The 14,358-nt window shown below is 37.6% G+C and overlaps 5 protein-coding genes and 1 long non-coding RNA gene across 6 annotated transcripts; 3 read left to right on the top strand and 3 right to left on the bottom strand.

The window, feature by feature from the left end:
- Positions 1-8: 8 nt before the first annotated feature.
- LOC110842097 (MFS-type transporter SLC18B1) lies at positions 9-3,609 on the top strand. The gene is made up of 14 exons (XM_022087809.2): positions 9-552; positions 633-683; positions 768-863; positions 940-1,013; positions 1,111-1,205; positions 1,316-1,368; positions 1,463-1,484; positions 1,956-2,002; positions 2,087-2,329; positions 2,407-2,471; positions 2,548-2,667; positions 2,740-2,835; positions 3,052-3,220; positions 3,297-3,609. The coding sequence occupies exons 1-14, from the start codon at positions 376-378 to the stop codon at positions 3,426-3,428; spliced, it is 1,440 nt and encodes a 479-aa protein (XP_021943501.2). The 5' UTR covers positions 9-375; the 3' UTR covers positions 3,429-3,609.
- A 234-nt stretch (positions 3,610-3,843) lies between these two features.
- LOC110863231 lies at positions 3,844-6,885 on the top strand. Its single transcript, XM_022112486.2, has 7 exons — positions 3,844-4,084; positions 4,311-4,715; positions 4,809-5,014; positions 5,130-5,258; positions 5,478-5,648; positions 5,742-6,111; positions 6,379-6,885. Exons 2-7 carry the CDS (start codon positions 4,328-4,330, stop codon positions 6,651-6,653), a joined length of 1,539 nt encoding a protein of 512 aa, XP_021968178.1. The 5' UTR covers positions 3,844-4,084; positions 4,311-4,327; the 3' UTR covers positions 6,654-6,885.
- Positions 6,886-7,169: 284 nt separating this feature from the next.
- On the bottom strand, positions 7,170-8,043 carry LOC110863232 (formin-like protein 20). Its single transcript, XM_022112487.2, has 2 exons — positions 7,628-8,043; positions 7,170-7,576 (listed from the first exon to the last, which is right to left on the bottom strand). The coding sequence occupies exons 1-2, from the start codon at positions 8,004-8,006 to the stop codon at positions 7,245-7,247; spliced, it is 711 nt and encodes a 236-aa protein (XP_021968179.2). The 5' UTR covers positions 8,007-8,043; the 3' UTR covers positions 7,170-7,244.
- A 927-nt stretch (positions 8,044-8,970) lies between these two features.
- LOC118433946 lies at positions 8,971-9,605 on the top strand. The gene is made up of 2 exons (XR_004833690.1): positions 8,971-9,124; positions 9,219-9,605. It is a non-coding gene; the product is annotated as an uncharacterized LOC118433946 (long non-coding RNA).
- Positions 9,606-9,609: 4 nt separating this feature from the next.
- Positions 9,610-10,906, bottom strand: LOC110858085. The gene is made up of 5 exons (XM_022106747.2): positions 10,747-10,906; positions 10,444-10,685; positions 10,206-10,362; positions 10,040-10,127; positions 9,610-9,956 (listed from the first exon to the last, which is right to left on the bottom strand). The coding sequence occupies exons 1-5, from the start codon at positions 10,808-10,810 to the stop codon at positions 9,689-9,691; spliced, it is 819 nt and encodes a 272-aa protein (XP_021962439.1). The 5' UTR covers positions 10,811-10,906; the 3' UTR covers positions 9,610-9,688.
- Positions 10,907-11,324: 418 nt separating this feature from the next.
- LOC110853966 lies at positions 11,325-14,356 on the bottom strand. Its single transcript, XM_022102347.2, has 7 exons — positions 14,217-14,356; positions 13,760-14,141; positions 13,342-13,568; positions 13,126-13,260; positions 12,882-13,052; positions 12,324-12,803; positions 11,325-12,228 (listed from the first exon to the last, which is right to left on the bottom strand). Exons 2-7 carry the CDS (start codon positions 14,129-14,131, stop codon positions 11,685-11,687), a joined length of 1,929 nt encoding a protein of 642 aa, XP_021958039.1. The 5' UTR covers positions 14,132-14,141; positions 14,217-14,356; the 3' UTR covers positions 11,325-11,684.
- Between the last annotated feature and the right edge of the window lie 2 nt (positions 14,357-14,358).

Below are 14,358 nucleotides of genomic sequence, written 5' to 3'. Positions count from 1 at the left end.
TTGGCGTATATCACATAAAAACATGTATGTGGTAACTAAGTATATGCCACATGTACGGATTGATTTTCATGTAAAACTGTCAATTGTGTGTATTTAAAATGCACGCATATGTACAACAGTAGAACTTAACGCTTCCTAGTTCTGCTGATACACATGCTAATTGTATTTTTGCACTCGAATACCCCGGAATCAAATTGGACAATTATGTCATAAATTAAGCAATTACATATTATCATTATTTAATTCTGGAATAAAAAACTTGGCAAAACTTTAACACCTTGACGGTAGTTTGTAAAATATAGATCATTACTTCGTCGCAATTAGGGCAAAGTGAAGGTGAAAGTTTTTCCAGCCATTTTTACATAATATTTTAAGATGTGCAACGACAAAGAAAATAGTCCTTCAAATTTTGTAAACGTAGACTTAAAGGATCACAACGATGAAGGGACGATAGTTACGAAGCCGACTTGGCTGCATAAAATAATTCCCAAGAGTTCTTATGGATATACGAACCGTCAAATAAAGATTTGTTGTGTATTTGCCCTGGTGGAGGTTAGTCTATGATTTCCTTGCCTTCAACATTACTTTGGACATGAGTACTTTAACGAATTGTTTTTTTAAAATTTATTTAGTTCTTCGCAGCAACTGTGATCTCAATTCAAGCTCCCTTTTTCCCTCACGTGGTAATCTTTGCAATGTTCTTATAAAGTCAAAAACTTTTGCAAATATGAATATGCAAATATGAAAGTATGAATTGCATTTCATAGGCGGCGTCTAAAGGAGCGACTTCTGTAGAATATGGTTTCGTATTTGGAATATTCGAGTTGTCTGTGTTTATCATGTCACCAATTTTTGGGGCGAAGGTTGTACGATTTATTTAATCTAAAAGTAATTAAGTACTATAAATTTTAAAAATATGTTTTTGAAATTTGAATCTAGATGAATTCTTGCGATCCAAAAAAGGTGTTCAACTTGGGCATTCTAACCACTGGAAGTTGCTGCTTGATTTTTGGGTAACTTTAAGAATTGACTAAATTGCTCTGCAATAGCAAACTATTTAAACTGACTACATGTTATTGTATTTATTGACATTTATGTTTATTTTTTTAGTTTCTTGAACCTGTTAGAAGACAGGGTCGCATTTATCGCTTCCTGTTTAATCGTACGGATGGTGGAAGCAGTCGGGGATGCAGCCTTTGTTGTAGGTAATGTTAAATTGTCCACCAAATTGCCTGGAATAATTTCAATTACGGTTCAACTACGATGAATTTCGAATTCCAAAGGAATTAATTTGTTGTATTGATTGATGTTGTAGCTTCATTTACAATCATCGCACTTGAGTTTCCAGATTCCATTTCAACCACGTTTGTGAGCACATCTATATAATGCAATAATAATTATATAATATTCTAGTTCATCCAACCGTATTATGCATGTACGTAATATGTATATAATTTTTCAGGGGACAATGGAAACGTTCTATGGTAAGTGAGACGTTCTATGTATGATTCTAAGATAACGATTTATGTACCCTTTGTAGATGTGCATATTTGTGTACCAAAAAAATTAGTTACACAGAAAACAGCTACGTACTTTTGCAACGAGCAGGTCGTATAAAAATTTATAGTTTATTTATAGTTTTGTTTTTACGGACTGTGTATACATATACGGAAAATACGTATGGACGCAAAATAGATACACATATGTATATGGAAAATAGTGTTGAATAATGCATGTACAAACACCAAACGTTCGTTGGAAGAGAGGTTCAACTTTACACATATGTCAAATTGGACCGAGCTTGTTTCGAAATGTATTTTTTAAATGTATTTTAAAAGGATGTGCGTATTTCACCCATTTATTTTGGGTGAAATATTGTTGATCATACGACGACGAAGCAAAATGTCAGGTCTGAGACTTTTGTTAATTCAAATTCTCAAACTTATGTATATCAGGTCTTGGAATGATCGGGGGTCCAACAATTGGAGGAGCCCTTTATGAGGTACCAAAAAGTGCTTAGTGTCCTGAGAACTGGATAAATATTTGCATACCAGAAATACATATTGTAGTTATGAATAAATTTCAGGTTGGTGGATACTCACTTCCGTTTTCGACAATGGGAGCACTTCTTTTACTCAGTGCATTTGCAACGTACTACATTCTTCCGGAATTACCATCGACTCAAGAAAAAGTGACCACGTCAGGATTAGAGACATTTTACCTGCTAAAACACCCATCCATATTTATTACTGCCTACAGTATTGTTGCCACAACGGCTGGGGTTGGTTTCCTCCACTCGACATTAGAACCACAAATTGATGTTATCCAGGTAAGTAAGGTCGCAAGACCTTGTAAAGGATTTGTAAAAGTTGACGATATCTTAAACATATTTATCTTCCTCAATAGCCTGGTCTGAGTAAGCTGGTTATCGGTGCTGTGTTCATTCTTAATGGTGCCGTCTATGCATTAGGGTAAACACTAACTAGTATTTAATAATGTAAGTTCAACAAACCAAGAACCAAACAAATTGAAACAAATCTTATACAGGGCTCCAACATGGGGAAAACTATGCGACAATGTGCCTCAGCCAAAATTTTTTACTCTCTTGGGATCCGTGTTTAACATCTTGGGGTTCATCTTTATTGCTCCACTTCTGACGATCACTCCGTAATTCATCCATTCAACTTTAACCATAATCATTGAAAGAGATTATATTGTGACTTGGTTTTACAATTTTAGAAATTTGTGGAACATTTGTGTCGGGCTTGTACTTTTTGGCTTAGGATTGGGATCCACCCTCGTCTCGGCATTTACTCAAGCAATGAAAGACGCAGTGTAAGTGTAATTCGTTGTATTAAGCATGCTTATTCGAGTTTTTAGTGGAGTAGGATATATGTATTTTATATTGCATTATATTTTTTCGTCTTTTTCTACGCATGTCTTGATAATGAATTGCAAATAGCACTCAAAATATTGACAAATAAAATAAAGCTTTTCCTCGCTTTTCACTAAAACTTTCGCGTCATCCAACTATTGTATTTTTCTACACAGGGCGCTAGGTTATCCTGACGATGTCGCGACGTATGGAAAAGTCTCTGGATTGTGGACATCAATGACAGCACTGGGATTTTTCATTGGATCCGTTGCTGGTGGGGTTCTCCTCTCCATGGTGGGTTTCCAGCTGGGAACTGTCTTCGTCCTGGGGGCGCAGCTACTTCTAGTAATCAACCAGTCATTTTCCGACCCTTGAAATTATTACCTAAATTTGGATATCAAATAATAATGTGTATCTGTAGGTTATCATGCTCCTAGTGAATCACTACAGATGTAGTAGGTCAAATGGGAAACAAAAAATCCAACCTCTCTCCCCAGACCCCCTCTCAATTATTAACAAGGAAGGCAGACTCGACAACGACATTAGACTATGAAATGGGAACAAAGCTTCGGATCAATAATCATATTATTCCCAATTTCCCGTTGCGTGGATCATGCAACCTATGAAAACGATAGAAATAACTTTTTTAATAATCTTATTAAAAACTATTTTGTAATGTGATATCAATAAGATGATTGATATGATATGAGACTGAATAAAGCTTGAGCTTCAGAGAAAAATGATACGCAATCCCACGCATACCGACCCCAAAAAAATGATATATTAGAAATGAGTCATTCTAATCAGGGGCGTACTCTAAATCATCATTATACTATTATATATTTAATTTAGCAATATGTTTTTAAATTTTGTGAAAGAGTATTTTCATGTAAATCAACTAAAAGTGTAAGAAATCAGATGCACAAACATTGAAATTTGGTAGGTACGATTCTGTTGGGCACCACCACACTTTCCACAAAGAGAGAACACACAGCTAGACGAAAGACGAAACGAACACGACGTTTATTTTAATTATAATTATTCAAATTGAAAGTTAATTTGAAATATTTCCAACATAAATTTTGTACTACTGTTTAAAACATAGCGACACAACTGGATGCTGGGAAATTGATATTTAAGCAATTGCCGTTCCCAAGCTGCCTAAAATAATCGCTAGATAATCTAGCCTAGATTTATTTTTACTGGAAGGTAATGTTACATTAATTGCTACTTTATTATAAAAAGTCTTATAAGCATTTAAGATTTCTGTTTCTGAATAGCCTGAGTTGGCCTGAGTTTCTTCATTATATAAATTACGCAATACAGTCGAATAATGTGATGTTTATTTATAAGGATGTGCCAGCTGCACTGGTTTAATGTGGTCTTTGCTGCAACTTCCGGTTATTAATATGTAATTATTTATTTTGCGTCATAGGTTTGGGCTGGGGTCAAATGTCGCCTAACGTTGAATTGGAAGAATCGGGAGGAGGTCGTCGTTGTCGTCGCTCAAGTGGTGTCGATGGATTGGTGGCGCAACGACCAAGTCCTGACAAAAGTAGCAAGAAGGATAGTCCAACTCTGCGGGTTGTGGGTGGTTCACGCCGTACGACAATGGTGACACCAAAGTTTAGGAGAACACCTGTGTTGACCACGCCCGGTAAGAAGACTCTTGAACCTGCTACAGCTGCCGGAAACGACGGGAAAGAGACGGCCCCAACGTCCAGTAATAAACCGGAAAGCTCATTTGCTGATCATAAGGAAATGTGCAGCCGTGTTGCTAAATCTTTATATTTTGCAAACAAGATGCCAACCACTCCACGACCGTCGCTGCCATTAACAAGTGAGTATAATAAAAAAAGAAACTATATATTTTTTAGTGCTAATGCAATATTAAATGAATTACAAACGGATGAATTGTGCTGGGCTAATATAGAACTGGCAGTTTCCACTTTCTCCAGACGAGCGAGACAAGATACTCTCGACTTTCTGGATTTGGAACAGGCTGCGGAAATCGGAAGGAATGCTTGTGTTACTCCAACTGCACTCATTATGGCCCTTGTCTATTTGGAACGACTGTCAACCAATAATCCGGCGTATCTTGGAAGTGTTAAACCATCTGAACTTTTTGTTGTTTCATTGGTATGCTTTATTGCAATTTGCAACTGAACATTTGTCTAGATCTATTTTGATAAAATATCTAACGGCCAGTTGATCAACACGTGTAATTAACGACAACTTATTTTAAATTTTCAAGCTGGTAGCATCCAAATTTATCCAGGATGATGGTGAAGAACTGGGCATCTTTAATGACGAATGGGCTACATCTGCACACCTTGAACTGAAAAAACTGAACCGAATGGAACTCCAATTTCTTACTGCAATTGTAAGTACAAACCCAATCAGTACAGTACAACTCAATTTAGATAGCCCGAATGAAGTCAGGCCGTAGTTTAACCATTCGATGTTTTTTGTTTAACTATACCACGTGCAAGTACACCAGATTATTTATCTCTCGTTAACGTGTACCTATCTTAATAACCTAACCTAATAATAATACCTACATACAACATAATAATTTATTTATATTTACATTTGATACTAGGACTGGAGAGTAAAAGTGGACCCGGACGAATATACAAAAGTCTTAGAGTGGTTAGAACGAGAAGTTTCCTTGGGGGAAGGGAAAGCCCGAGGTTGGTTTACATACACGGAGGTTACTACTTTGCTGTCATTCCATTTATTGTGGCCAACGATATATCAACACTGTGTCAAGGTAATGTTATGAAATATCGAGTCTACAAATCTGATGAATAGATTACTTTGGGTTTACTTTCTTTGTTAATTGTTGACTTCTCACCCTGCTCAGGTAATAACAGCTGCCTGCATGACCTATGCAACTCTTCTCGCCACTCTGGTTACGACATCAATACTCGGTCCACACATTTTCATTTTGTCCAAAAGTTGTCTCAACACACTTACAACAACCGGACACTCATATCAGCCATGTGCCGCCACAAATTCGTCATCAAACTCATTCCAAACCTTAGATCACTACAGGGACTATCCACAAGCGACGGATGAACAGCAAAATATGATTGATGAAGAGGAATTGACGAATCTCAACCAAGCCGAAGTTCAACTAGAGTTATCACTATTTAATTTCGAAAATGAGACCTACCTAAACAAACCTGGCATTGTAAAGTCCAAGCTTCACAGCAAAGAATGGATAAGACCTGGTGAGTGGCCGCACATAAAGCATGTGATTGATTTTGGGAGAATTTTGACCCCTACCTCACTGGTGTGACCTGTATGCCCTATGTAATAATTAACGTTGGGCGGATAGATTGTCTTGACCTTCTCCCCGGTCTCCTCCCCCCCTTCAAATCGATCACATGCTTTTCGTACAGTCCCTTCGAATTAATATTTCTTCTCAAAATTGCGTCACTTCTGAGTATCATGTGCTATGCTATGTATCTTGTAAACATTGTAATTTTTGATTGTAGGATTAACACATTTTTTTCACCTTCAACCACATACGGCCCAGAAGCCGTTCAACCACGGACTTGAATCTTTGTTTACTCAGGAAATCCGTCGATTTTTCCAAGCCCAAAGGAAACATCAAAAGACAATTGATGGCAGCGCACTTCATAATGACTGTAAGAGAAAAAACATTGCAGTGACAAGTCGGAAAACATGCTCAATCTCAGACGCCAAAAATAATGACAGATTTTCTCCTTTTGGGCTCAGTCTCCCTCATGCTAAATTGATTCGTGTTTAATTCGTAAACATTACCAGATTATATGAAAAATAAATATAATTTCTTATCTAACAAAACAAAGATATTGTATTTGATACCAACCTACGTACTAATGATGATATCTATGTATCTACATGCCTACCTTTAATTATAGATTACCACCTACTTGGCCTCTTTCAAAATTTTGTCAATTTCCATAATGTCTTGATATTTCAGGATTAATAAAAAACTTTCTTCTAAACGATTACAAACATGTTTGGGTTGAGTAATTATGAAAGCTTATTACGACAATTGCAAATTATTCAAAACATTAGCTAAGGTATTTATTTGGAACATTCAGGTGGCATCAGCAGTAACTAAATTGTAAAAAATATAGCTATGGCGGTCGCTATCATTTTCAAATCGACATAATTAAAATTATTGTCAGCAATTTGTTACTTAAATTTGTTTGTGATTAGTAATTAAATGTATTTGCTACCCAGTACCCACGCCCACTGGCCCACAGTGAAAACAAATAATTATACCAAACTATCCAGCATTATTTCAGCATTGTTTTAAATTTTATTTTATTCGAGAATAATTACTCATGAGTTTGAAATAAATCCATTCATTTTATGGACTGGCAGTAGTTGTGGAAGGGTCAATCGTGGTCGTGGCAGAAGTAGTCGAAGTCGAAGTCATTTGGCTAGTTGGTGGGAAGAACCATGGGAAAAATGGTGGCATTCCAAATTGACCCATCGGCGGTGGTGGCATACCGTTTATTGGTGGCATCATTCCCCCAAATTGACCCATCGGTGGGGGTGGCATACCGTTTATTGGTGGCATCATTCCCCCAAATTGACCCATCGGTGGGGGTGGCATACCGTTCATTGGTGACATCATTCCCCCAAATTGACCCATCGGTGGTGGTGGCATCATACCGTTCATTGGTGGCATCATACCCCCTGAACCACAATTAGATGAGCATTAAACTGAGACTACATTTTTTAGTTTACCTAGATGTTTAGGTTGTGGTAGTGGGGGTGGTTGCTGTCCATCAATTGGTGGTGGAGGTGGTTGCTGTCCATCAATTGGTGGTGGTGGTGGTTGTTGTCCTGCGGGTGGTGGTGGGGGTGGTTGTTGCCCTGTGGGTGGTGGTGGGGGTGGTTGTTGCCCTGCGGGTGGTGGTGGTGGTGGTTGTTGCCCTGCAGGTGGTGGTGGGGGTGGTTGTTGCCCTGCGGGTGGTGGTGGTGGTTGTTGTCCTGCAGGTGGTGGTGGGAGTGGTTGTTGCCCTGCGGGTGGTGGTGGGGGCGGTTGTTTCCCTGCCATTGGGGGTGGAGGAGGCCTGGCGGCCACAATGGCGACGAGAAAAAATGCAAAATAGATTAGTTTCATGGTTCTGATTGAAGGTTAGATCAAATCTAAGGATAGATGCGAATAATTCAAGTTTTTATACTTGGAAGCCTCTTGAGATATCAAATGGCACAAACAAAGTCCTTAATATTTCTAGTTATGTTTCGAAAGATAAACAAAATCAGTTAACTTTTTTTGTGAAGAACAATAGAAATCTGTGTGTACTCATTCATGGACACACATTACATGACCAATGACAATAATCGACGTAAGGCGACCATCTGTGTAAGTACGTAAGTAAGCACATTTAACAATTACATTTTATATAATCATATAACCACTTCATATTGAAAATTTAATTTCAACAGCTATTTACAAAAGTTATTTATAACCAGATTTGAATTTTATGTCCGGTACATAATGCTAAATACATACATATGTAACTAATTTATTGACTTATAGCAGGTTTCCAAACTTATCTATGTGTGCTCAATGCAGATTCATTCTCTCAAATCTCTTTGTCAATTTCTACACGATGAATTATTACCATGCAAATTATGCTTCCTTGGTTTGGATAGTTTGTAGTTTAAACCTGCGACTTTGCAAATCCTTGCCATACAAAAGCTCACACATACATCTCAAATAATTGGTTAGCAAATAAATTAAAATACAGTTTTATGTTGTTTTTCGTTTTTGAACCTTAGTTAACTCATACTTTACAATAAATTAGATGATGATGCATTCAATTACTAAATTTATTTCCCGATCACCCAGAAAAACAATTTGTTGATAGTAATTTTTGGCTCATGCAACAATTAGTCCAATTAACGGAATCATGTTAATCGATATTTTATTCTTGATGTTTAGCCTTGAGTTAGTCAAGTCAACTAGAAAAAATCGACAATACGTCAATATTAAATGTATATTACACAATATATTAGGAATTTTTGTATGCAATCCAGATGTAGCCTACATATTTTCTCACGTATGTATACTATAAATACCGGACTCCAATAAGTTACTTCAGAATTGAACATTAAGGTTCATTATTCAAATTCATTAAGGTTTTTTGACGTTATAACTCTCAATTTTAAATTAAACCATGTCACCCAAGGGAAAGCAATTGATAAGTTTTGGAGTATTCGTTGGTGTTATCTTTTGTGAGTAACCTAACCACATTCTTATTTCTCCCATCCATTAAGTTGACCATTAACTATGAAGTGGTAAATATTACATCAATTTATTATCGTCTAGGTTTCGTCGGTGGTGCAAGATCGAGAGATATTTCTGCTGACCCAAGATGGACGTACAAGAATGTAGTACAGTCTCAAGAATCTCACTTAAGACAATTTGCCACGGATGGGTCCAGATTTGTCTTAAAGTTTACAGAAAATGACATGGTTAGAGAGGTTGTTGGTGCGCTAGGATGGGAGGTTCTGGGTGGACCATTAGATGGCTCAATTTTGCTGACGAATTCAAATATGACCAGCTTTGGAAAACAAGGACGGAAGAAAATATGTTTGAAATGGTGAACAATGAACAGTTTCATTCTATTTTAAAATCTGAAAATGACTTGTTTTGGTAAAATTACACTGGACTGTATGGTATGCTTTTGTTTAAATAAATATGCTTATAAAAGTAGGAGTTTCTACTTTGAAATTTTCTTTTACACAAAATTTGGAGTTATGTTGGATTGTTGCACATTGTATTTTCTAATCATAAAATCATTGTTCATAGTCTGGTGGTAATGTTGGCTCAACGATTGGTCCATCTTCAATCAGGAACTCAAACTCGTACAGCACCGTTGTTCCATCCACGCAATGAAATTGAATAACGCGATGAATTGAAGTCGAATTAGTCTCATTCATAAAATTTGGATAGTCAATAGTAGTTCGAAACCATAACTCATCGTTAGAGATGCCGATATCGAGATATTTGTTATGCGGGTGAATTGGAATAGATCCGTAATCCACGAAATACACTGACTCTTTCCTAGATCGTCATACAACCGAATTAGATTGTATTAGGTTGATTATCATACTAACAGAACAGATACTTCATGAATATGTACTTACCAGATTTCTATCCCGGGAGCAATATCGGACTGAAGTGGCTCTGATGTGATGGTTTCATTATTATTGATGCCAGCAATACCGCAAGTCACTATAAATTATGATAAGTAAAAAAATGTTTAGTTGGGGAGAAATGGAGATTAATTAAGTCCATACAGTGTCATCTTACATGGCGCTGCTTCCTCTAATGCTGCGTAAATTTCATTCGCAATTCCTGGCACGTGAAGGTACAGGTTGGAAAAATCTCCGTCAACTTTTATCTTGGCAGCTTCGCTGAGCCCTTGTAAATCAACCTCAATTGCGGCATACAAATCCGTGAAGACAACCTGGACAAGTATCGTTGACGTCACTTTTATATCAAAAAAATCATAAAAGCTTAAACTGTTATAATGATACTGGTCTTTTACCAAGAGGGATCCCAAGTGTACTCGGGCAATTTCCACCGTTAACGTCCTCGCGTCCACTTCAGCCGTTACGATATTTAGCAAATCCATTCCAGATTCAGCAGCATCGTTAACTTTTTGTCCAATCGCTGCGCCAACTTCTGGGTTGTCCTCATTCGCGTCCGTGTAAATTGCAAACATGGTGTAATAAACGAGCTCTTGTAGTCGTGCGACATGCTGTTCCACGGCAGGCCAATTGCTTCGGGCTGTGGAAATTTCGAAAAAACCTCAAAAACAATTGAAATCAGTTTTTCATGTCGTAAGTACCTGTTGGCCTCCCTCCGACATTGACAGTAAGTAACCCTACGCAAAAAAGTAAAACGGCCTTCATTTTACGAATATAAATTATTACTATGCACGCAGCTAAGCTATGGTACGACCCACGTCAACTAACTTGCATAATTTTGCAGTTGATCGGATGAGTTAAAAGCACTTTATAACGTATCGAGATAAGGTGGATTGATTTTGATAAGAGGACTGATCGATGAGTGGTTTGAGAGTTGAAAGGCAATCAATTTCGATAACAATAAATAATTCTTATGAAATATCTCCAAAACTTAATATATGCATATCGTACATACGAAAATAAGAATGCATTTCCAACTAATTAATAATTTATCAATTGAACCGGTGATCCTTTGAAGCTATGAATCCGACCACCCAGTTGATTCAACTAATGGAAAAATGTATCATAAATCTATTCTGAATTTCAAAGTTGATTTCTGCTTTGTGAATGATAAATAAATACATCCTTGACTAAGGGTTAAACGTGCCAGCGAGACATGGAATTTTATATGGTCAATCGATTTGTGGTAAAACCATAATAAGTAATCATAAGCAGTCAGTTTAAATTATTGTGTTTAATGTTTATTAATTGTGCATAAACTGAATATAATGATGTATTTTGGAGTGACATGACAAAAATGTATTATTTCAGTAGATCTGAGTCAACAAAAATTAAATTTAAAATGTCTTCTAGATTACTTGCTATCTATCGGACGCAATTTGCCTCCGTTGTCCACTTACAACCTTACAAGAGTAAATAAATTAACAAGTAAATTACAAAAATAGGCCACATTCCTACTTGAATTAAAATGTATACCATTCATTCAAAAGAACAACTTAAGTATGTATAATGGGTGCACATGTACAATTATACAACAACTCAAGTTTAAACATCTTAATATAACACGAGAAAGAAGAGTTTAATAAAATTCGCAGTTCGTGGTGGTCATGTCTTTTCCAGAGTTTTTGTATTGTTCAGCATTACAATCCACGAGTTGATGAGACGCTCCGTCCAGCCTGAAAATAAATCTGGGGCTCAATTTGACGCCGACAAGTTCATGACCTTTACCATCAACTTGGACAGAAGCTCCGGCACAATTCCTCACCCTTGTGCTCGCAGACTTGGGACAAAGTTTTAAAAGGAAAAGGTCGGTAGTTGGAGGGACTTGGAACGCATTCAAGTTTGTCACGACATTTTCCCTTCCTTCGGAGATGGTTAAAGCGCAGGACTCTATGGGGCCACCCCCATAGGTGTGAGAATCGTTCTTCTGAGTAGGTGAAGAGGACACCGGGAAAAACATGACGTCATTCACAATATTGTTATCTCCTTGGACGTGGACTCCATTAACGGTGGAGCGGAACTGAACAACCTCTACTCGGTTATCATCTCCTGTTATAGTAATTGTGGAGAGTTGAGTCATAATGTTTGTCAGCTTGTTGTGATTCCCACAACACAAGATTGCACTGTTGAATGCAAATAGTAGGATGTTTAATTAATCGCATTTAAAATTCGCAAATTGTCTATAACAATTATAATTATTCCGTTCACTCTTACATACCTCATTAACTCGGGATTCATAGGAGCAGAATTAGTCTTTTTCGTATCTGGAATGGGCGTACTTGCTCCTCTCGGTTTCCTTTTACCTACTCTGGTAGGAGCAGCCTGTTCCTGATGAACTTCATCCGCTTTGGACTCTGTTAAAATCTCCACATTACTCAATGAATTTGAATTTCCTCGGATGAAAATGAGAGGCTGGCCTCCACCCCCACCAGACGTGGTTACTGCGGAAGACGTATCTTCATGAGACATAGATGCTTGTGTAAACACTACACTCAAATCTGCTACTTCACATTCGTCAGTCTCCACAATTACTCGCCCTCTTATTTCTGAGGTGGGCCCGGAACCAATCAATTTTGTATCTTTCGAGGTGATCACAAACATTCCGTGATACGTTCCTGGAGAAAGGCGTATTCTTGATCCGGGTGTGCAAGAGTTTAAGATATTTTGCAGATCTTGAGTTGGGTCAACGTTGATTGTTCTATTATAAATGTTTTTAAAACTATTTATGAAGAATGTTTATTTACTGCATGTAAATAATTAAATGTAGATTATGTACTTGTGACCACCCGCAAAATGCATGAACAATGAGACCATTTCAGCTTGGCTTAAAATTCCAGTAGATTCCAAGGTATCTGCGGCAGCTGCAGAACCAAAAGACCGAAATCGAATGCATTTTCCTAGACGGTGAAAGGCTTCATCCCTCTTTGTGGGGTCGTGTTCTCTCCACCTGTACGGACAATTTACAGCAAGTTGACGACTTGTTCACTAGTTTGTGCAGTGAAGATTGCAAATTGTCTAACCTTTTAAGTGCTTTGAATGCTAATACTAGCTGTTCCCCCGAAAGACGTTGGAGTTGGAAAATGCACTGCCATGTTTTCCAACTCCATTCCACCATAGCTTCGTCATTGCGGGTGGACATAAGTTCAGTAACATTTCTATCAAGTCAAAACAATTAGATTAATAATAAACTTTCACATGTTCAAGTAGTAAAAATGGACGAGTTATCTTTAGCTTACTGTAAGATGGACTGAAAGGCCAAATCGCATAGTTCGTTTTTTGTAAGTTGCAAAGTCGTTTGAAATATCTCTACGCAGTTTTGAGGCTTTAATTTTCCGCTCAAAATTGAACAACACCTACTATATAGTTCTTCAACGGCAAAGTGATCCGCCAAGAGTAGGAGTTTATACAAAAGATCATCTTTCAGTTGCCCTGGTGCAGGTAGGCTAGCTTCGTCATAGAGAAACTATATAGGAGAATAAGAAAAAAACAAGTTGAAACCCCCTTTTAGTTACTTACAATCAAGATCCGCAAATCAACCATTAAAATCCGCAGTTACGTGCTCCTTACGAGTTGTTCTCAAGGGACACGAAACTCCAAGAGTTTGATGGTTTCAATTATAGTCGCACAAGCTGAGAAACTTTGTAGAGGTGTCACCTTTAAAAATGAGTTGAATGTTGTTGTCCCAACTTCCTTAGGGACTTGTATTTCCGTTCTTTCGTTATTAGAATTTTTGTCTCGTCGTCGCTTTATCATTTCCCCAAGTGTGCTTGATCCTTCCCGAACAATTAGCATGTGTGCGGAAACGCAGCTAGAGCCACTCTCCAAGGAAAAGGTCATATCGGTCAATGTATCGTCTTCTCTTCGACGGAACAGCTTCAGACCCAAGCTTAGTTTTCCTTCTTCTGGCTGTTGTAACGACTGATCGTGAGTAGAAGTTGACGGTGACCGTGACGACCGTACCTCAACTATCGCTGCCTCCTCCTCCTCCTCCACCTTCTTCCTTTTGGTTCGTCGACTTGGACGCATGCTTGTTTTGCTAGAAAGTACAATCAAAAATGTATACATATTATAACTTATTTTTGAACTTCAATTAATCAGTAATTATAATTACCAAATTAATTATTTACTACTACTGGTGTGAACAACTGTTGCTCTGTACTGGAAAACTCGATCCCGTTTGAGCCCGCCTGCCTGCACCGCATACCGCCTATACTTATTTACTGCAAAACGCATTCAAATTATTTCCTTTCAAC

Source organism: Folsomia candida, unplaced genomic scaffold (genome assembly GCF_002217175.1).
Source record: "Folsomia candida strain VU population unplaced genomic scaffold, ASM221717v1 Fcan01_Sc001, whole genome shotgun sequence".
Classification (NCBI taxonomy): domain Eukaryota; kingdom Metazoa; phylum Arthropoda; class Collembola; order Entomobryomorpha; family Isotomidae; genus Folsomia; species Folsomia candida.
The sequence above is the reverse complement of the archived record's forward strand: the minus strand, read 5'-3'. Positions and strand labels throughout refer to the sequence as shown.

Coding starts and splice junctions, on each gene's coding strand:
- LOC110863232 (XM_022112487.2), bottom strand. CDS start 8,006: ATGAAACTAATCTATTTTGCATTTTTTCTCGTCGCCATTGTGGCCGCC. Junction 7,577..7,627: donor ACCACAACCTAAACATCTAG/GTAAACTAAAAA, acceptor ATTGTGGTTCAG/GGGGTATGATGCCACCAATG.
- LOC110842097 (XM_022087809.2), top strand. CDS start 376: ATGTGCAACGACAAAGAAAATAGTCCTTCAAATTTTGTAAACGTAGAC. Junction 684..767: donor CTCCCTTTTTCCCTCACGTG/GTAATCTTTGCA, acceptor TGCATTTCATAG/GCGGCGTCTAAAGGAGCGAC. Junction 2,668..2,739: donor CCACTTCTGACGATCACTCC/GTAATTCATCCA, acceptor TTACAATTTTAG/AAATTTGTGGAACATTTGTG.
- LOC110863231 (XM_022112486.2), top strand. CDS start 4,328: ATGTCGCCTAACGTTGAATTGGAAGAATCGGGAGGAGGTCGTCGTTGT. Junction 5,015..5,129: donor AACTTTTTGTTGTTTCATTG/GTATGCTTTATT, acceptor TAAATTTTCAAG/CTGGTAGCATCCAAATTTAT. Junction 5,649..5,741: donor TATATCAACACTGTGTCAAG/GTAATGTTATGA, acceptor CACCCTGCTCAG/GTAATAACAGCTGCCTGCAT.
- LOC110858085 (XM_022106747.2), bottom strand. CDS start 10,810: ATGAAGGCCGTTTTACTTTTTTGCGTAGGGTTACTTACTGTCAATGTC. Junction 10,686..10,746: donor TGTCGGAGGGAGGCCAACAG/GTACTTACGACA, acceptor AAATTTCCACAG/CCCGAAGCAATTGGCCTGCC. Junction 10,363..10,443: donor TACACTTGGGATCCCTCTTG/GTAAAAGACCAG, acceptor ATACTTGTCCAG/GTTGTCTTCACGGATTTGTA.
- LOC110853966 (XM_022102347.2), bottom strand. CDS start 14,131: ATGCGTCCAAGTCGACGAACCAAAAGGAAGAAGGTGGAGGAGGAGGAG. Junction 13,053..13,125: donor GCATTCAAAGCACTTAAAAG/GTTAGACAATTT, acceptor TTGTCCGTACAG/GTGGAGAGAACACGACCCCA. Junction 12,804..12,881: donor CATTTTGCGGGTGGTCACAA/GTACATAATCTA, acceptor CATTTATAATAG/AACAATCAACGTTGACCCAA.